Below are 21775 nucleotides of genomic sequence, written 5' to 3'. Positions count from 1 at the left end.
ATGCTATTTTCAGTTGTTGTAGCATTCTCTCACCACTAGAGGGTAGTAGTCATCGCTCATTTTATATGACTCAATTTGTGTAATCAAACGTGTAATCAGTATTTGTACAAGGAAATTGGTCAAAAATGGTTGAGCAGACGTCTAATTACTCCTAGTCTCTCATTACGCAGCTTGCCACTGGTGCATTTTAAAAATGTGTCAGATTATCCTGCATCTACAGTTTAGATGGTCTTCATTCTGCTGACTCTAACCCTGTTTTTCTTCTTTTTCTCTTATTCTGTTTTCTTACCTAGAGCAAAGTTTGGAGCGACAAGTGCTGCAGAGCCAGTGTCGAAGACTAGAAGCTCAGCACTACAACCTTAGTCTAACTGCTGAGCAGCTGTCTCATACCATGGGGGTAAGACAGTCACACAAACACACAGCTACTTAAGCTGAGGCCAGGAACTGAAAGTGTGTTAGCAGTGGTGCTCTGCTATGAAATTGTCACCATGTATAATTGGAGTAGGTGTACCACTTTACTTTAATTCAATTCAATTGAATTTTATTTACATAGCGCCAAATCACAACAACAGTCACCTCAAAGCACTTTATATTATAAAATAAAGACCCTACAATAATGCAGAGAAAACAATGCCCTGTGAGTAAGCACATGGTGCCAGTGGGAAGGAAAAACTGCCTTTTAACAAGAAGAAACCTCTGGCAGAACCAGGCTCAGGGGGGCAGTCATCTGCCACGACCAGCAGGGGGAGTGGGGAAGAAGACTGCGGAAGAGAGCCAGAGGTTAATAATAACTATTGATTAAATGCAGTGGTGTATGGGAAGTCCCCAGCAGCCTAGGCCTGTTGCAGCGTAACTAAGGGAGGGTCACCTGATTAACTATAAGATTTATTAAAAAGGAAAGTTTTGAAGCTAATCTGAAAAGTAGAGATGGCGTCTGTCTCCCATGGACCAACTGTAATGAATTACAATAGTCCAGCCTAGAAGTAATAAATTTATACAGTGCCGAAAAGAAACCTGGAGTTATTCTTGGTTTCATGGTTTATTTGGTTTCATAAATAGCAGAACAAACTTTACTTTTGACAGCTTTTGATTAATCATTGCAATCCAGACAGAGAGCTTTTCTTTATTACACTTGTATTTTTTTTCTTCTGATCTTTGTAAATATTGTCATATATATATAGCATGAGGTCACCTCCTCATTAAGGTCACTTATATATTTTTTAACCTCCTTGGTTACCTAGGAGCTGATGTCCCAGAGACAGAAACTGGCAGTGGAAAGAGAGAAGCTACAAGCAGAGATGGAACACTTCAGGAAGTGTTTGACGCTGCCACAGACACACTGGCCGAGAGGCGGCCATTATAAAGGTTACCCTCCGAGGTGACCCTGACAATGATATGATAGCCCTTGGGCCCCAGCCACCTCCCCTTTCAGACTGACACCCAGAGTTTATTTTTAATGGCCTGGTCCTCATAGCTCCATGGAGGATTATATGGCTGGCTAGATAAGATGAATGAATGAATGGAGTGCATGGATGGATGAATAGATAGGTGAGGAGACAGGACCATTCAGTGAAGTACAGGCAGTCTTTGGATTGTGGGTCAACAGGGACTCCACCACAAGCCACTAATGTGTGCCAATGTAGCCAACTCCGAGATCAGTGAGTGTACGGGGCAGGAGAACCTGAAGATCAACACACGATGGCACCTGCTTTTCACATTCTTCAGTCCCTGCTGTGCTATTGTTCAGTCCCTGCATCCCTCACCGCCACAGCTACACAGACAATCCTGCCAATGAGGGAGCAGCTACCCCTGGAGGGGTGTCGTTACAAGACTTGAAAGTTCCAAATCTCCAAATGAAGACCTTTGGCCATTTGGGACTGGTTTTATTTTATTTTTTTTATTTGATTTGATTTTTTTTTTGTGGCCACATGAGCTTTTGAACTGGAAATGCACTTAATAAAAGCTGAAGAACTACCTGGTGGTACTGTGTTACAACAAAGAACTGTTCAAATTAGGGAAGAACTTAGAAAATGCACATTTTTGGAAAGAATTAAGGAAATGTTTTATTTCGAAATAGAAAATTTGAAAATAAGAATTTTAAAAGGTGCTTAAGCCTTGTATTGTATATAATATGAAGACTTAAAAGAATTTTGTATGTTTTTATTACTTTAATCATTGTTCTTTTAAAAGAAAAAGCCTGCCATTTTATATGTTTATGCTTTTTTTTTGGGTTGAAAAAGAAAGCCTTGCTTTTAGTGTTTGTACTGCTGCTGGCTAGAACAGCTTGTTTTGAGACATTTAACAGAGTGAGAGAAACCAGGATGCACTCCTCTTATTCTGTCCCGGCACTGCGCAGCTGAGACCCAGCCACAGCCACCTCATCTGGCCTCTGAGCTCAGCAAAGCTTACTTAGAGGTCCTGACATGTGGCTCCTGCCCTCCACTCCCCCGTCATCCACAGCAGCATGTCTCTGTTTTAATGCCTTTCATCAATTCCTGTGGTCAGCTTTACTGTCGCTGAGATGACCACGCAGACACCAGATCCATAGTGACTTGTTTTTTTGTTTTGTTTTTACTTGAGTTTTTTGATTATTGTAAGACATGAAAGGTCTCAAACAGCCAGCAGATAAAACTGTTTTTTTTTTTCTTGCTTTATCCTTTATCCATTGGACCTTCATTTTACTTTGTATGACACATAGCGTTGGACACAAACAAACAATATGACAGTTTGTGGTATTGGTTTGCCTTACAAGATCAAGCCCCTATCAGCAGCCACGAGAGGAAACAGTGCCAAAATAATTTAAAGAACTAGAGCATATTAAATTATTAGTTGCAATTGGGTAGCTGAACATACAAACCAGAATGGCCATCTTATACTGCTGAACATGTTTGACCCTACTCATCTACTTTCTGCACTGTAGCCACTCCACCCCCCCACTACCACCACCCAAAGTTGCCAAGATGTCCTAAAAACCAGTCAGGACATTTTTAACCGAGTATCTCCTGCTACATCTAAAAGCAGAAAGGTTTGCTTTAGCTTGCATATCTGTTTACAACATCTGCCCCCATCCTCCTAATGAGATTTGGCTCGTATTACAGAGACTTTCTACCCTGTAACTGATCTTGTCTTCACCTCGTGGTTGGATGTGCACTCAGGCATCTCAGACACCGTGAAATGAGGTGCGTAGGTCATTGTTTGACATGTTAAGGTATGGGTGGTGGGATGTTTGATGTGAATGGGTGAAGGATTTCAGTATTTACAAATAAAAACTTTAAAAATGTACCAATAGTTAATTTATTTAAAAAAAAAAAAAAGTACTGAAGCACAACGACCCCTTAGATACACTCTAAAACAAGTGCCTCAAGAATTTGGGAGCATGTGAATGAGTTGCAGTCTACATGACGGACATTCTACACTTAACATCAGTGATCAGGGACTCTGCATATTTCATCCAAGTGTCTACTGTCTACTTTTTAAATATGTCCAAGTCACAAATGGATACCAAGTTTCCCTCATCTAAATGAGTCCTAAGACCTTTTTATAAAGGAGGCCTAAGCCAGTTCAGAGGAATACAGAGTGTAGTCTGTCATTTTTACAAAGAGAAGAGCCAACAGCGCAGCCTAGCCGTAAATGAGGAAGCATGCATGCTGAGGTAAGCTGCCATTGAGCTGGGGAGGAAGGTTCAGTGTGGTAAGCCTCTCGCTCAGCCTCCCTGTCTCCAACCCACGCACGCTCATGCAATAGCCCCATTACTCAGTGGAGGATGTCTAGATGCTGTGAAATCCTGTTTTTAAAATGTACTTGTTTGAATTAATTGTAATGTAATATATTCTTTGTTGAATGTAGTAATTAGGTATTTATGAATATATGGCTGTGATTTCAGACAAAAAAGAAAATAAAATATTTCAAAAATGTTAAATATCAACCTTTGTCTGTTTGCGGGTTCTGCGATCCTGGGAACAGTTAATAAGAGATTAACTGATATTATCAAGAGTCGGATACAGCGGCTTTTATTTGGGTTTCTTTCCACCTAAATACATTTTAGGGAGGATTTGTTTAGTTTAACCAGTTTCTGAGAGAGAACCTCATTCAAACAATTTCAATCACAGAGTAACAATGATGTAAAAAAAAAAAAAAAAAGCTGAATAAGATTGATTAAAAAAAATAACTTGTTGGGAAAATCAAATTGTATACCCTTGACTTACACACACACCTAAATTTTGAGACAAACATTCACAAATGACTTTTCTGCCACTATGAGCAGCTTAAACTCAGTTAAATATGAACTTACTGCAAGCAATAGATAAACAAAGCTTTCACGCTTTAAATATGTACAGATTCACACGAGTCTCACCAGACAGCAGAATGAGCTCTTAAACAGCTGAGTAAAACTTTTTCTTCACCTTCTGAGAAAACAGTCTTTTATGTTAGGCTGAATCCCAGTCTTGCCAAATCCACCTTTATAGCAGGCCTTGCTTGACCTTTGAGATCAACAGTCCATGAACCTCCCCTTACTGCAAATTGGAGCGTAGCTTGTACATACAGTTGAGAGAATCAAGAAGGAACGCTCGTATGGTGTTGATCTCCATCAGAGTGAGGTTGTCCAGCTGTGGAGAGACAGACGCAGAATGGGGTATTAAACATTTTCAAAGAGTTAAATTAACATTGGACACTGTACTGTAGCTTCCCCATTCGGTAACTCCATAATGTGGTGGCAAACAGGTGAAAGGTCATCCTGTTACCACTAATAGCACTGTTATAATAATAGTAATGTCTCGTATAGTATTGTCAGCAACTACATGATGATCATTTGAAACCAGACATGATGAGCTACTCCATCCATTTTCTTCCGCGTGTCCTTTTCAGGGTCACCAATGAACCTAACCCCACTGACTGCATGTCTTTGGACTGTGGGAGGAAGCTGGAATACCCAGAGAAAAGCCACGTAAACACGGGTGGGGGCATGCAAACTCCACACAGAAAGGCCAAGATGGAGTTGAACCCAGGACCTGCTTGCTGTGAGGCAGCAGTACTAACCACCATGCTGCCCCATGACAAACAACTAATGGGGAAATTATGGTTCAGCGGTGGTAGCGCGTTGGCAGTCTGTGGGCAGCTTCGGACTGCCCGTGTACCTGTAGAGAGAGTCTGTTGTCAGATGGGGGCTACTCCTGCTTGTGCTGCTGTTGGTCCACCAGCCCACCATGCAGAAAAGTGAAGATTTAACATACAGAGAGCTGACCTGAAGCCAACTGTTTAAAAACAAAACAAAAAAAAGCCACTGTTTGAATTTTTTTTTTTTTTTTGCTGATTTATGATATTTTTTCACGCTTCTCCCATTCCTGCTGAACACCACTGTCTCTTCCTTCCCTGTTCCGCTCCACCTGTCAGCCAATAAGCATTCAACCGATGCACAACATCATCCACATCCAGCTGGGATTCTGGAAGACTGTATAGGAGCACATTTGTGGTGGTTGTAAACTCCTCTGCATAGGCTCTTCATAGGCTTTCCAGAGGCAAATACCTCCAAATGGACATAATCGCGGTACCATGAATTAAGCATAAGAAACAGGGACAATGTACAGCACAACCTGCCCCCCAAACCAGCATAATCTGCTTTAAAGTCCTTTCTGATGAATCTAAATAAGCATCATGTTGTTCCAATAAGGCTTGAAACTTGTGTTTGGGACCATAAACAGTGTTTAAATCAAGGGAGCCGTCTTTTGCCAACCACGAGTCATCCCCTGCAGGTCATTAGAAAGAACGCAAGTTTAAAACATTTCCACATTAGCTTCACCTTTAAGACCCCAGCTATGTCCCTCTTTTATACACAGTCAGTGTGATACACAAACTCCAACTTTGAAATGCCTACAAGGGAAGTTGTAGTTGTTGACAAACATTATGAAAACACCTAAATTACATTCTACATTACATTATTTTCTAAACATGATTTCCTGAATGTTTATTAAACTGGAACTTAAGATTTCCCTTTCTCTGAGAAGTCTGTCTCCTCGATCTTAATATGCATTGGATCCACAAGTTGAAGGGATGAAGGAACAAAAGGATAATAAAATGATTTTACAAGACAATATGACTGATTGGTAATTTTGTTGATTATGTTATTGTCTTTCAAATTATTCTGTATCAGTTTTTGACTTAAATTAGACTCTATATATGCACAAAGCTCCATGCCTAAGTGGCAGCAGAGAATACTAAATGCATGTGTGATTCCTTGTGATCAGTTTTACCTTGGCATGAGCCTCCTGCTGACTGATGAAACTGTCAGCAGACAGGCGGAGCTTGGCAATACGAGTATCCCAGATGTCTTTGACTAGTGTACGGATCTCGTCTGCTTTGGGAATGTTGTCAGAAGCACTACAGAAACACAGAAACCTTTCTTTAAGGGAGGGAGAAAGCCACATACACCAAGAGAACAGCATGTAGGGCTGTACTTCTGAATGTGGATTACTTAACTGTATAGGACTCACTGGTTTAGCAGCAGCTTGGTAAGCTCCATGTAGTAAGGACTGGGAACAGGTGTAAACATATCCTCTTTTCTCTCAAGGTCTCGCATCTCCTCCAGTTTCTCTGCACAGTGGAGCAAAATGTCAACAGCAGCCAAAAACAGCACCACAAATAAATGCTATAAAAGATTTTCAGGATTCCTCTCTGAACCACTGACTTTTGTATTATGACTTGTTAAAGAGAAGAAAATTTAAAAAAGACTAATAAAACCACCAATGAATGCATTCTATGCAGCATTTCTTACAGCATACAGACTAACAGTGAGAAATATACATTTTAAACATTTTGTAAGCATAATAAATAACACAATATATTAATAATTTTCCACTTAAAACTAGAAAATAAATCTCAGAATTTCTTGTGTCTATTTCTTCACCACAAATCTTTACTTATTCAAAGCAAACGTGGAAGAATAGTTCCAGGGGATACATATTTTATGTATTTAACACTACATGTCAAAGATATGGCAAGGCGGGATAAGGTATAACTCAGCAGGCCACTAATGAGTAAAAATCTCATAATGTGGGGGAAAGAATAATCAAAATCCTGGAACATACTTATATGCAACATATTTCAGTAATCCTGTCAGCAGAAAATAAAAGTCCGAGTTTACACACCAAACACCTGCAAAAACTGTGTCAGTAAAGGTTTTTGAACATTACCAACATCCATCCACTCAGGAGGAATAATTCTACACTTCTGCCTCTGTTTTAGGTTTAAAGCCAGCCACACAGGAACATCAATAGGTAATCCGGGGTTGAAGGGACCCAGGTCTCCCTGAGAACAGAAATACACATATTTTAGTGAAATTCGAAAGATAATTACGCGTTTTAATTAATAAATTAATAAACGAAAACGCTGCTGGAAGATAAACAACATCTCCAAAAGCAGTAACTATGAGCTACAATCTGATTTAAATCAAACGAGCCATCATCTGAGCTCGAAGAATGACACAATTAAAGCAGCTGTGAGAAAAATACCGAAAAATATTCAGTGACTTCACTCTCGCACAATGTGGTGTCATCAAAAACGTAGTTTTAATATTTGATTTTTAAAAATCTTCTCCATCGTAATTTGGGTGGGTTTTCATTTTGAAAAATAACTCTCATAAACTGTAGTGGCACTAAAATCACACACAGTGGGTTCATTTTGGTTACTCTTTGACGGTCCCTGTTCACTCGTCTCACTGTCAGCTGCAGAGATGATTAATTTTCTTGCTTGAACAACTTGTTTGGATGTAAATCGGGTTATAGCTGTTTTCCTGCCTTACTGCGGTGAGAGAGATGAGCTGTTTGTGTTTTAACAAGAGTCATTTATCCGGGAAGTCTGAATCTGTGAATTTCCTGACTTAAGTGGTCCACTCAGACAGAAACACCTGACTTCAGCTTCACATAATATATCAAGTGTATACTTATTTCATATATAAAGACCAGCATTACACGGATTGGCTCATGATATAGCAGAAGGTTTAGCTAATAATGCTAAAGTAATTTATTGTAAATTTCTCGATATCTGGTCTAAAACCAGCTGTTTAACGGAGTCAAATAACGTTTTTCACAGCTGACTTACTTACCCCGATTAAATAGACCTTATCGAGGCTGAAATTTGGTATTATCTTCACCATTTCTTTCTCTGCGAGGAACTCGACTTCCGAAGGATCCATATTTGTTGGTTTTTTGTGAGTGAGTTCAAAAACTTCCTTCACACTCGAACTGCACTACAAACTGTTCCCGCGCTGCACGCAGCGTTACCCTACAATGAAGACAAGGACCAGACAACTGCGTCACCAACAGGAAGCACAATATCGCACTGTGCACCACGTCACATTTTGAGTTGTTATTTGATTAGCATGTAATCTCCAGAATCTGAACCTTTGTAAAATAAATCAATTAATTAATTTAAAAAAAATAGTTTTTAAAAACTGTTAACTTATGCGTCAGGTGCCGGCCTGGTCATGACGAAGCTGACTACACCTTAGATTTTAGTTTAGCTTTGTATAACCCGGAAGGAAGAAGTGGGCCATGTGACAATGGCAGCAGTTGCAGCTAAACGCCAACAGATGGCAATATTCACCAGGCAATAACGAGGAAGGCGACAATAAATGAGTTCTAAATTGCTTTTCTGTTGTTTCTGTCCCAGCTTGCTGATCACTAGCACGATTCTTTTTTTTTTTTCTTTTTTTTTGGGGGGGGGGGGGGGGGGGGCAGTTCATTGATATTAATAAACATTTTATGTTGTTTGAAATTAATTAGTGTTTTGAAGTGTACAGGTTGCAGATTTATGATTTCATTCATTTCTTTATCAGTACAAGCCATTCAATTTAATAACCAATTACCTCTCAGGCTTACAAACTGTTTCCCAATTTAGCTGCTATTCTCAGTGTGAGACTTTATTTTCTGAGATGTCCCAAAAGATCAGCTTCCTTTACCTGCTGAACATTAATATGATATGTATGATAGCATAAAGCGATCATACAAGATTTTGACCTCAGAGAACAATTTCTTCTTGGCTGCTTTACACAAATGCAAAGTAAACTTATTATTAGCAACCCAGTGTGATGCTTAATTTCAATTTCAATCAGGCAATTCACTGTAGCTGCCAACTGAAATACCTGAAACTTCTGGTTTATGTGTTTGAGGTATTTCTGTAGAAAAACACCGTGTTGCAGTTAAACAGAATTAGTTTCAGTTCTTGTATCGTACACTGGTAGAAGAAGTATTTATCTTTACCGAAACTTGGATAATACAGTCACACTTTAAATCACTTTGACATTTCTGACATTAATGATTCTGATTTTATTCTATTTTATTATTATTTATTCATTTAACTTACATGGGAGTGTGTAAGTAGCACTTAAGGTGTAACTGGTCAATATAGGGACAATTTTAATTGCTTTGTATACTATGGAAGAGTTAAATATTCAGTGTAGGTAACTGTCAAATTTCTGTAAGTAAAAGAGGTCTCTCGCTAGTGAAGTATAAAGTAGCATAAAATGAGCACAGATCTCAGTACAGCATACAGTTAAGAGCTTCAGGTGGAGAATCTGCAGACATATTTCTAAGAAATCGACTGGGTTGCCAGGGGTCTGGAGACTATCCCAGCTGCCACGGGGCAAGGCAGGGTACACCCTGGACATGTTGCCAATCTGTCACAGGGTTTACACAGAGAAGAGACAGACAACCATTCACACCTATGGGTCATTTAGAATAACCAATTAACCTAACGCCACTGACTGCATGTCTTTGGACTGTGGGAAGAAGCTGGAGTACCCGGAGAAAACCCACGCAGACACGGGGAGAACAGGCAAACTCCACACAGAAAGGCCCCGTCCAGATGACGGATTCGACCGCACGACCTTCTTGCTGTGAGGCAACAGCGCTAACCACCGTGCTGCCCCGTTTTTGCTAAAGGTTAAATATTCAGCAAACTTCATTATGTGCAGTTGCTGTGCCTGATCTACATTTACTTCCAGGGAGAAACCCTTCATATTTAAATCATTTGTGTTTCTGTGTCACAGTCTTAGTTTTCCACATATATTTATTACAAACTTAAAACACATCTTTCATGTTTCTCGATTCTACCTGCACGACTGATATCTGGTTGATACAGAGGCCAAAACCTTCATTCGACCTTTGACAGGCAACTTCTAATCCAAAAAAGCCCCAAAGCTCGTCAGGGACTATTCCAGAACTTTTTTAAACCTGTCGAGACAGAGGTCCAGTCATGTGATAACGTTTTCACATGACTCTGTGCAATCCTGTGAAAAACTAAATACACTATCATTCAGTAGTTTGTAGAACCGTTATCAGGAATAACTTGAAGTGCTTGTTTTGTGTGCTTATCAGTTGCTGACAGCATTGCGGAGGAATTTTGACCCACTCTTCACAACGTTGCTTCGGCTCATTGAGGTTTATGGGCATTCATTTATTCAAAGCTCTCTTAAAGTCCCACCATCTCATCTCAGTCAGGTTGAGGTCTGGACTTTGGACCATTGCAACACCTTTTCTTTTTCAGCCCTTCTGTTGGGAGATTTGCTGCTGCGCCCCAGACCTGTGGCTGCAACCCCCCCCCCAAAATCATTACTCCTCCACCAACTCATACTGTTGGAATGAAGTGTTTGTGCTGACATGCTGCGTTTGTTTGTTGCAGTACATGGAACCGTGCAATATGGCCAAACATCTGACCAGAGGGCGCTGTTTCAAAAGTCCTGCAGTTTCTTCAGATGTAACTTTACAAACCTAAGCTGTGCTGCCGTGTCCTTTTTTTTTTAGAGAGCAGAGGCTTTCTCCTGGCAACCCTTCCAAAACAAAAATATTTGTTCAGCCGTTTTTAATTGTACTATCATTAAATGTAACATTTATCATGCTTGGGGTGAATTTGCAGGGACATCCACTCCTGGGAAGATTGTGGGATTGTGTTAAGAAACACCTAAATGTTGCAGACCGCCAAACTGCCAAAACTTCTGCTTTTGTAGAGGTACATGTGCACGCTGGCTGATGATCATATGTCTGTGTAGGTTCTCAGGCATCTATGCCATAGTAGTCTGGAGACTCCAGAGACTTGCTGATGATCAGTTAATCAGGTGCATTTGCTTATCAGCACAGGGCTGATACACATCCTCTTAATTCCTCTGGAAGCAGTAAGGAAGTACTTTGTTTTTCACAGCTCTGCACAGAGTCCTGTGAAAAACTTCCTTTTTCAAATGACTGTATAGGATGCAGAAAAACAGTTTGACAAATGGCAATAAAAGGTCTGGGAAACGCTTGGATCGTTTCAAAAATCTGTTTCATTGTACATTCAACTCAAAGCAATTTCAGTAGAAAATTTTTCACCCACACAACTGATTAATTCTTATCAATGACATGTTTCTATAGCTGTGCCATAAGTATTTAATTCTTTCTGAAATACTTGGATTTAGAATAATCAATTAAATGTTAACCTACAATTGTCCTAATTCTTAGAATGGATATGCACATAAAACAAAATTCACACATCCCTGTGATCTGACTCAGAACAAAATCTTCGAGATCACAAATCAAGAGCCAAAATGCAGCCGTACATCATCCAGAGTGACATTCTGAGTCGCACTAGTGACAACAAGAGACATGCATCACAGAAGTTTGTGTAAGCAATCAAATCATTTAAGAGTCAAAGCTCTTTAATCATTCATCCCGTCGTTGCTAGTGCAGCTACAGAAAGATTAAGGTTCGGGCTTTCAAAACTTTCTCTGGTTCAGTGTCATCTAAAAACTTCAGACTACATTTATACATATGAATTTTGCTTCAGGGGTTATATATTGCAGAAATTTAATAAAGAACATATTTAATCCCATCAGGTATACAATCATCACTTAAAATTGAATAATTTAGACCTTGATCTCTGTACGGCTAAGAGAAAACTTATAGATTTAATCCTCTAGAATATAAATTCTTGCACATAACTAAAATATTAAAACCCATTGCAAGGGGGTGAACGTAAAGTTGCATCCAAAAACATAAAAGCCTTCATCACTGCTGCATCACCCTGTCAAAGGTGGACACAGGCCAACAGTGCACATACGGTGCTTGCCCTTAAGAGATTTTGGCCTAACTGGCCAACGCCCCACAAGTTCCCGTCAGTGCGAGAGACTTTTGATGGTACACAGACTATGGGGTCGGCATTTTTATTCTCCTGTGCTACACAAGTAGCATTGTACATGCTGAAATGGCAGCAATATTTGTTTGCGCGTGTATGTGTGTGTTTGTCCAGGGTACTCCTGACTGAAGGTCTTAGCACAGGTCCAGGACGGACTTGTTAATCACTGGGTTGGTCCAGTCGTTCCTAAGATCATCCAAGTGATTGTCAAAATCAACCAAGTTCTCATAGGACCGGCCCACTAGCAGAGCAGATGTGATCTTCTGTGCTTCACTCCAGTCTTCAAAGGAGTCACTGGAAGATGAGCAAAAAGAAGAAAGTTATTCAAGCTATTAATACTTAAAATACAGTGTATACAATGCACTTTGTTTGGCTATATAAAGTAAGTAAATGAGAGAACTGTGACTGAGCTGCACAAATAGGCTGCAGAGGACGACCATTTAAGTCTTGCACTAAAATAGCTCTTAACACTTACACGGTCACTTCTCTGCTTCTCCACTTGTTTTCATGATGATCGTAGATAAACACGATGGGTTCAGAACAGCTCACCGTTAATCTACTGTTGTCCACCTGCAGGAAAGGAAGCGCACAAAATTTACTGTGAATTTAGGCAGAACCTCGAGGTGATACCAACAGCTGCGACAGACCAGACCAGGATCTAGGAAAGATGTCAAAAAAACAATGTTGTATACTTCACAATGCACATCAATATCATACTGCATGTGTTTATGTTCTCTAGTGCGCACAACAAGACGAGTCCAGACAGATCTGAGACTGAGAGCTGCACGTCAGCCTCCAGTGACTATTCAGTTAGAGGGGAGCTACGTCAACAACCTCCCAGGCAGTTATGCTTTGCAAAGATTGCAAGAAAACTGCTCCCACTGAAGGTGGAAACAACAAACATGTTTCACCACTTCAAGCGAAAACACACCGTCGAGGCTATGGCGGCACGAGAGGAGGAGATACAAGGAGCTGGTGACATGTGAACCACAAGTAAACAAATGACTCAACTTGCTAGTTGCACTCCACATGACAGGAAGAGCAAACGGTGGGTAGGAATTATTGATGTGAAAAGCAGGGCTTTAAAGCAGCTAGTTAAAAGGCTCAACTAAAGATACAAAAACCCAGGTAGAAAATATTTTCCAATTTCACTTTTACTACGTGACAAATTATGAATTCGAAATCTCTGCACACCTGAATGTGCGACAGGTGCACGGGAAGAAAACTTCCACAAAAATAATTAAATGTAATTCCCGCACCCGAATGCCCTTCATTTTATTGCAATCACTGATAAAACGTTCAGTATTTTTTTTCTATATCATCAGAAATATCATTGCAAATTTTGTTGAAATATCTGATATAATTCTGAAGCTTTCCCGCCCACCCCTAGTAACAAATCGCAGTAACAGTACTGTTGCTTATAGAGTATTCACTTTTCATTTTAACAGTGATCAGCACCTAAAATAAAGAGATAAAGGCTTGTGATTATGAATTAATAACTTGTGGTTTTTGGTTAATTTTTTTTAAACTACACTGAACTAAACTCAGCTGCCACCTGAAGAGTGGAATGAACATATTTGTAACAATGAATGAATTATTTAATAATATATAATTAAGGTCAATATACAATTACCATAACAATTGCTGCTTCACTGAAGTTCTCAGAAATTCTGGCAGCCACCTTCTCTGCAACTTGGTTGGGCCTGCAGGAGAGAAGACCAAACATATATTAAACTGCGGTCCAGGGTGCAGCGGGGTGCAGGAGGCTTTATCAGTGGTTGTTTTGCCCTGAAACAGCAGGTGCCAGTGCTCCTACCTTGAATCCTTTGTGCGTTCGTTGGCTTGATAATATCCGACAATGACATAATTATTTTCTTTACACCAAGTATCAATCTGGGGTAGATGCAGGAGTCATGAGAGCAACATGTAAGAACAGAAAGGTAGTTGAGGTCAGATATGCTTCATTTTTAACACGAGAAAACGACAGATATAGAGCTACACTCAAACGTTATAACTGTTTTGGGGCTGGAGAAGACGTTATTACCTCTGCCAAGGAGGTTGTGTTTTTGGCAGCGTCTGCGTGTCTTTCTGTCAGTAAACACGACAGCTCGAAAGGTTTCGAATGAATTCTTATCAAACTTTGTTGGGGTGTAGAGCGATAACTTAGAAACTATGATTCTTACAAGTGCGGTGTGTATTGTCAACATACAGAAAGTACTGTATAAAGATTTAAAATATCATGAAACATTTGACCTCTGCCCTCTCATGCAAGGTCAACAGACTGATCTAAAGGTCAAAGTGACCATAATGCAATACAGTTATTTGAAACTATATTTCTGTTTGTATTGACAACATATTGGCATGCAGAGAATGATATATGGGGATTCTAAATATCATGTTACTTTGGACCTCTGACCTCTTCTTCAAGGTCAAATAAGATCAAACTTTCAAAAAATTTATTTTATCTTAAAAACTCTGCTTAAAATTCTACTGCCTTTGTTTGTACTGGCAACATTGAGGAAATGATACTGAATGTTTCACATTTGACCTCTGATCTCAGTTTTAAATTTCACGTCTGCCTTTCTTTCAACTTGACCCCAAAATGTGTTACATCTTTAAAAAAAGGATCGTCAGGAGAAAGAGAATGATTTAGTTAGAAATATACTGTAGTATAATATTATATAATAAGCTCAAGTTATTCATGTCCAGTTATTTACAAATCAATACCTATTATCAATGACCTACTTCTACATAATGTTTGTGTAATCAAAGTAAACATGTGTCATAGATAGATAGATAGATAACAATATTATTCCCTTAAAAGTCTATACTGCCTTGGTGGAGGTTTGTGCTCTCAGAGTGCTTCCTGTTTTGACATTTGTTCCACCCTCACTATTATAAATAAAAGCCATGCAATATTAGTAATGCCTGTTAGTGTAAAGCAGTATACGTCAAAAGCACCACAATGCACCAAATGACTACAATAATTCATCAAACCCCCACGAAAGAAAAATTGTATTGTTATTCTAAGACTTTTGTACTAGAAGGCATGTCTAAATCAGGTGTATCAAACAGATATAGACACAGTGCTGTGAAAAAGCATTTACCTACCCGGCCCTGTGTGAAAAGGTAATTGCCCCCTAAACCTAATAATTGGTTGTGCCTCCCTTGGCAGCAAGAACTAAAATCAAGGATTTGTGATAACTGGCAGTGAGTCTTTCACATCACTGTGGAGGAATTTTGGCCCACTATTCTCTGCAGAATTGTCTTAACTCAGCCAAACTGGAGGGTTTTGTAGCCTGTTTAAGATCAAGTTAAAGTGTGCCAATAGGATATAAATCCACTAGACCACTCCAAAACCCTCTTTTTTTTTTTTTGCTGGTGTGCTTTCGATCATTGTCTTGCTGCACAACCCAAATGAGTTTGAGCTTCACAGCATGAGCTGATGGCTGGATATTGTTCTTCGGGATTTTCTGGTACAGAGCAGAATACCTGGCTCCATCATTTACAGGAAGTCGTTCAGATCGTGATGCAGCAAAGCAGCCGCAGACCATCACACTACCACCCCCGTGTTTGACTGTTGGTATGATGCTCTTTTTATGAAATTCTGTGTTTTATGCCAGGTGTAATGAGACTTGGGGAGGGTTGGGGATCATCGAGATGTTTTTTGGCAAATGTGAGATGAGCCTTTGTGTTCTTTTTGGTCAGCAGTGATTTTCGCCTTGTAACTCTCCCATGGATGACATTTTTGCATAGTCTCTTTCTTATTGTTGAATCATGAACTTTGACCTTAACTGAGACACATGAGACACAGAACTGCAGTTCTTTAGATGTTGTTCTGGGTTCTTTTGTGACCTCCTGGATGAGTCATCGATGCGCTTTTGGAGTAATTTTGGTAGGCCGGCCATTCCTGGGTAGATGCACCACTGGACCAAGTTTACTCCATGTGTGGATAATGGCTCTCAGTGTGGTTCTCTGTAGACCCAATGCCTTAGAAATAGTTTTAAGACCCTTTCCAGAACCAAAGATGTCAACAACTTTGTTTCTCAGCTGTTCCTGAGGTTCTTTTTTGTGTCATGATGTGTTGCTTTATCAAATCTTTTAGCCTACCTCACTTTGTCAGAAACATTCTGTTTAAGTGATTTCTTGATCCAACAGGTGTGGCAGTAATCAGGCCTGGCTGTGGCTAGTGAAACTGAATTCAGCTTTCCAAAAAACTGTGGTTAATCACAGTTTATTCATGATTTTTTTATTTATTTATTTATTTTGGGGGGGGGGGGGGGGGGGGTTCACACAAGGCCACGTAGGTGTGGATAGCTTTCTTCCCTGAATAAATGAAATCATCAGTCATAAAAACTGCATTTGGTATTTGCTCAGGTTATCTTTGTCTAATATTCTTTTTTTGATTTGAAACATGTGTGACATATATGCAAAAAAAAAAAAAATCAGAAAGAGGACAAATTATTTTCCACAGCACTGTATGTGTACAGTTGACTTTACAGCTACTTACCAGCGTTAAGGCTACTTCTAGCATCGGTGCCAGAGCTAGAGTACCGTGAAACAGAGGCACACAGTCCACGCACAAGACTGGCTCACTATGGCTGTCTTTCTTCTTCTCCTTCTTCTTTTCTGCCACCAGCAATCCATTTACGGCGCAATGTGGATACTTGGCAGCGTGTAAAAGCATTTTACAGTACGCCTGACTTGTCAGTTGAATGGGCATGTTTATAAGAAAATCAGAAGAGTAGGAGTGAAGACTAAAGCTGCCAAAGTGGTTGAGTTCACCGATGAGGAGAGGGAGACAGCTGCCTGCTACCGTTAGCTATCGTTGCTTGTCATGCCCGGAGAAAAGTAGATGTACACCTCAGCAGTCACCTTACTGCCGCGATATGAGGTCAGAAGTATAGTTTCTGACGAGTACATTAAGCTCTACAATTATCCGAAATGACAGCCGTACTTTTATGTTGGATGAATTGCTCGGCGTGCAGTCAGAGAAGCTAATCTTACTTCTACCTTCCACTCGTTGCTGTAACACCGGTGGTACCGTAAATCAGAACTATCGTAAAACGAGATCAAATTCCATCCGGTCAAACGAACGATTTACGTATTTCCGTTCCCAGTCACACTTCCCTTCAGATCGACGGCGGTCGGGAGCGAGGAAGAGGTAGCAGGTCGGACATATTATTTATTATTTACTCAATAAAATTTTTGTTACCCTTCGCAGATATAACGCATTTTAGCATCCACACGTATTGGGAGGTTATATGCATCATAAGAATAAGTAGCAGCCCCTGATGAATTACTTATTTTGACCGAATTAAGAAGTGACTTTGTCGGAGCGGATAGGATCGAGTACCGGCTAATGTTCCGGGTAGCTGTCATTAGCATGTAGCATCAGATTAATGAAGGCGGGTGTGATATGATGATACAAATGTTTTAGTCATCTGCCGTTACTATGCATTAACGCAGTCTCAGTCAATAGAAAGATGATGAATAGTTCAGGGTTGCGTCGGAGAATTTGGTATTTCTATGAATATTTACCCCCCGGTGCTATGACCTTGTGTTTGCAGCTAACGCTAATATTAGCTTAGCCGGACGGTGGTGTTAAAACCAGACATTTTTCACTCGTAACTAAAAGCCCACCAACCTGGACGGTTATTGCATGTCGTGAATTGTTTTATACGAATGCTAACTGACCCACTTTAAATAGCATACGTGCTTTATGTATATGAATAGCTTATCAAAGGTTATGATGCGTATTATGTCGATATGAAGCACCTACACTGAGCAGCTTATTCTTTATTGTGTATGGTCATGGTTTGATGCTTCCGTTAGAAATGGCAAGGTATAAGAGTAGTAAGGTTATTTAACCTTTAACAGTGCTTAATACATTTTTAATATTCTATTTTATGACCTTTTCCACAGAATGTTGGCAACCAGAGCACTTAGCCTTATTGGCAAACGTGCCATATCTACATCTGTCTGTGTGCGTGGAGGCCATGGTAGGTATACGGAGAAATGTATTGAATGGGTTCTATTTCTGGCTGGCAGTATAACAATAGATCCAGTTTGTGCCAGTGACCTTTTGAAGGCCCTGTTCATATAAATCCTAACATTTTAAAATGTAAATACCTTCACTCAGTTTTAAGTAGGCCTTTGAAAGAGGTGAAGCTGCCTTTATTTAAAAATTGTCTTTATCGATACTCTTCCTGTAATACCACATTTTTATACTGTAATGAGCATTTGGGAGGTGTAAAGTTAAACACTGTTGATGGCACTAGATCTAAGAACTTTTCACCAAAGTTTATATACAGCTTATACTTGTTTTATTTTTTTATTAATAACAATAAGTGGTGCCGGGCACAACAAACCTGAAAAAACCTGCCCAACTGAGAAAAGGTGCAATTTATCGGGTGGGCGATAAGGTTAAAGTTGTCATATATTTGCATATCTGGATAATAGCCCTGTCCATGGACAATAGTGAAATGCTTCTTACTGCAACAAATCTCTTTTTTTTTTTTTTCCTTAGCTGAGATATGGCCCCCAAAAAAAAAATAGCCTGCTAATCCAGAATCTGGATCGGATACAGATGGCCTTAAGTTTGGCGCTAGTTCTTGTCCCTCCACAACTGTGGACTGGATATCAGATGAATTTGATTTTGATTACATTAAAATGCAGGCAATTCCTTAGACATTTTTCTACAAATAATTACAAAACAATAAGGTGTCACAATAAGATGCCACACAAATTCTTTGTGCCACCCAAAAAAAACAGTTCGTGTCCACCACAGGACAGTAGGGCCCATCACAGGCCTGACAGTTCCAGGTGTGTCACCCTCCTGTTGTACACCTGGAGACAGCGTTTACATCAGAATCTGCCTTTGCCATGACTACACACACTACTACACGCTAACTATACACTTCAAACACACTAAAATCTCTCAGATTTCAAAACTCACTATTGATATTGTGGTATCTCTTTCGCCAGCGTCACTCTCACAACTTTCACCTGTTTCTCAAACACCAAATGCCTCACGTTGCCATATAATTTTTTGAATGGTTGATGTGGTAAAATTTTCCACCAATAGGAAAGAGGATGTTGTGATTTATTTATTTGTTTATTTTATTTTATTTTTTTGGTGCATGCTCGCAAGCACTTTCTGCTAATAAATACCCAGTTTTTATGGTCTGCCTGCACCAAATGCACATCACGCATGAGCACAGTATACAGGAAAAAAGATTAAGTAAATTATTGATCATAACTCTGGTTTTACTTGGTCTGTCAGCACCATTTAAAACCTGTTATATAGTTGCTTGTCAAGATCAAACCCTGGATAATTCTCCTTTCTGACTCTTAGAATGACCATCATTTACAAATTGAACTTCAGGTTTTATTCAGTGTTGCTTCACTTTTCATACCCAAAAGCTACCACCCATCTTTTGTACTGTCTGTGGTTATTTCTTAGATTTTATTAGCTACAATGTAATTCCATAGCTAACAATGTAGAACTAGACCTGGCTGTTCAGTGTTCAAGAGCAGAAATGTAAACCAAAACTGGTCATGAAATAAGTATGTTAATTAAGATAAGGTTTAAAAAAGGTTGACATTAACTGAGGGGTTATGTGTGAGAGTCATTTGTTGAGCCATTATGTTCTCCCCTGCAGGTGTTGCTAAGGTGGAGGACTACGCCCTCCCTGCCTACTTTGACAGGCGGGAGAGCCCTCTCCCTGAGGTCAGCTATGTGCAGAACCTGAGTCCAGAGCAGAAATCCCTGAAGGAGAAGGAGAAGGGCTCCTGGGTTGCCCTCTCAAATGAGGAGAAGATTGCATGTAGGACTTAATAACACTACAGTATTGTTCACTCATTCATATTTGGGTAATTTAAAACTGCACCACTCTTGTTACGTAGGATGAATTTATTTTTGAACTGAAATTGGGAGTATGAAAATTTTGTTATGGGATTCAGTGTTTTGAAATGCATGCTAAATAATGGGAGTGGTGCAGTGTCAAATTCTTAGAGTATGCCAATATTTATAGTAATACCTTGCTTAAAAGTATGTTCCAGACTCTTAAAAATATTCATCCAGAGTTATTTTTCCAATGTGCAGTGTACCGCATCAGCTTCAAGCAGAGCTTTGCTGAGATGAACCAGGGATCAGCAGAGTGGAAGTCTGTGGTTGGAGGAGTCCTGTTCTTCATTGGCTTCACTGGCCTGGTTGTGCTTTGGCAGAGAAAATATGGTAAATATGGAAAACACTGCTTATATGTAAGCAAACCTGTGTACTCTCTGACTTTGAGCTACCTCAGTTTTTCACGTACCTGCTTAGTAAAGAATGCAGTTTTTGCAGTGTCATTTGGCTCATTGCTTCACCTATTTGATATTGTCTCTTTACAGTGTATGGACCTGTTCCACACACTTTTGACAGCGAGTACAAGGAGAAGGAGCTGCAGAGGATGCTGGACATGAGAATTAGCCCAGTGGAGGGATTCTCAGCCCACTGGGACTACGAAAACAAGCAGTGGAAAAAGTAAAAGACCCAGAGGACCATAACAGTTCTACATAAAGGCAGACCAACTCAAAGATACACGAATACCTATATTTCTGTATTTATCAGATGTCCACATTACCTCTATCTGTGCATTTTGGAAGACCACTTCCTCTTAAGGCTGTTCTGTATTATAAAAAGAATACAAATTGTTAAACTGATTAAAACCTCTGATTAACTGTCTGAGTCCTTCATAAATATTGCTTTAATATATCGGGTACAAAGTGCAGGAACTAGAAAATTATTTTTAAGTTTATAAGTTTGCTTATTATTTGCTGTCACAATTATCTTGAGTTTTAAGTAGATTTTTGTTTATGGACTGCTGAATATTACTCTGGTAGCTTTGAGGGAAACAAGGTGCAGCTATTTACCTGTTTCTACCTTTACCAAGGGATTTATGTGTGGTTCAGTTTGCATGAAAGTTTTTGCAAGACGTAAGGCTTGGTTGCAGTCTGGATCCAGGAATCTTACCCTGGTGAGATGGAGTTAAATTTGTGTCATATCTTTACATCAAATTGACAGGTGAAATTAGGAAATATTCTGTTTGAGGATGATATGGAGTTAAGTTTCAATATGTGGTCTCAGATCACTTTAATTTGCAAGTTGTTTAAAGCTGACAATTTTTATTATATGAATTGCATTTGCTTTACACTTATTAGGTCCAACAACTGGCTAGGTAGTCAAAATTGAAAATCTAGTTTATTTCGGGCCAATTTTTTCGGTACTATTGATTGTCTTTATTAGTGACAAGTTGTTAACATGAAAGACCAAACAGCTACACAAGGTGACATTTGAGCCTCATTTTCGCATACTTTTCAGTATCTAGGCTTTTGCAAAAATACAATACTATGTACGGGACTTATCGGCTCCTCATCAAACCACGTATAAATCCTACACTATAGCCTACAGGGGTTGGACAATGAAACTGAAACACCTGGTTTTAGACCACAATAATTTATTAGTATGGTATAGGGCCTCCTTTTGCGGCCAATACAGCGTCAATTCGTCTTGGGAATGACATATACAAGTCCTGCACAGTGGTCAGAAGGGATTTTAAGCCATTCTTCTTGC

General features: G+C 39.6%; 4 protein-coding genes across 7 annotated transcripts in view; 2 read left to right on the top strand and 2 right to left on the bottom strand.

Moving 5' to 3' along the window:
• gse1b (Gse1 coiled-coil protein b) overlaps positions 1–3903 on the top strand; it is a 162099-nt gene extending 158196 nt beyond the window's left edge. For all 4 annotated transcript variants that reach the window (XM_030719498.1, XM_030719505.1, XM_030719520.1 and 1 more), the window contains 2 exons: positions 294–397; positions 1242–3903. In XM_030719498.1, the coding sequence (XP_030575358.1) occupies positions 294–397; positions 1242–1382 (245 nt within the window). In that variant the 3' untranslated portion in view covers positions 1383–3903. The remainder of the gene's footprint in view (positions 1–293; positions 398–1241) is intronic.
• A 154-nt stretch (positions 3904–4057) lies between these two features.
• gins2 (GINS complex subunit 2) lies at positions 4058–8266 on the bottom strand. The gene is made up of 5 exons (XM_030719532.1): positions 8099–8266; positions 7188–7302; positions 6489–6588; positions 6249–6375; positions 4058–4607 (listed from the first exon to the last, which is right to left on the bottom strand). Exons 1-5 carry the CDS (start codon positions 8186–8188, stop codon positions 4512–4514), a joined length of 528 nt encoding a protein of 175 aa, XP_030575392.1. The 5' UTR covers positions 8189–8266; the 3' UTR covers positions 4058–4511.
• A 3026-nt stretch (positions 8267–11292) lies between these two features.
• emc8 (ER membrane protein complex subunit 8) lies at positions 11293–17238 on the bottom strand. The gene is made up of 5 exons (XM_030722758.1): positions 16670–17238; positions 13976–14052; positions 13793–13862; positions 12635–12729; positions 11293–12453 (listed from the first exon to the last, which is right to left on the bottom strand). The coding sequence occupies exons 1-5, from the start codon at positions 16880–16882 to the stop codon at positions 12294–12296; spliced, it is 615 nt and encodes a 204-aa protein (XP_030578618.1). The 5' UTR covers positions 16883–17238; the 3' UTR covers positions 11293–12293.
• An 8-nt stretch (positions 17239–17246) lies between these two features.
• On the top strand, positions 17247–20887 carry cox4i1 (cytochrome c oxidase subunit 4I1). Its single transcript, XM_030722770.1, has 5 exons — positions 17247–17330; positions 18085–18161; positions 19824–19988; positions 20267–20398; positions 20554–20887. Exons 2-5 carry the CDS (start codon positions 18086–18088, stop codon positions 20688–20690), a joined length of 510 nt encoding a protein of 169 aa, XP_030578630.1. The 5' UTR covers positions 17247–17330; position 18085; the 3' UTR covers positions 20691–20887.
• The last annotated feature ends 888 nt before the right edge of the window (positions 20888–21775 follow it).

The sequence above is a fragment of the Archocentrus centrarchus genome, chromosome 3 (assembly GCF_007364275.1).
Source record: "Archocentrus centrarchus isolate MPI-CPG fArcCen1 chromosome 3, fArcCen1, whole genome shotgun sequence".
NCBI classification, from domain to species: Eukaryota; Metazoa; Chordata; class Actinopteri; order Cichliformes; family Cichlidae; genus Archocentrus; species Archocentrus centrarchus.
This window is presented reverse-complemented; position numbering and strand designations above follow the sequence as displayed.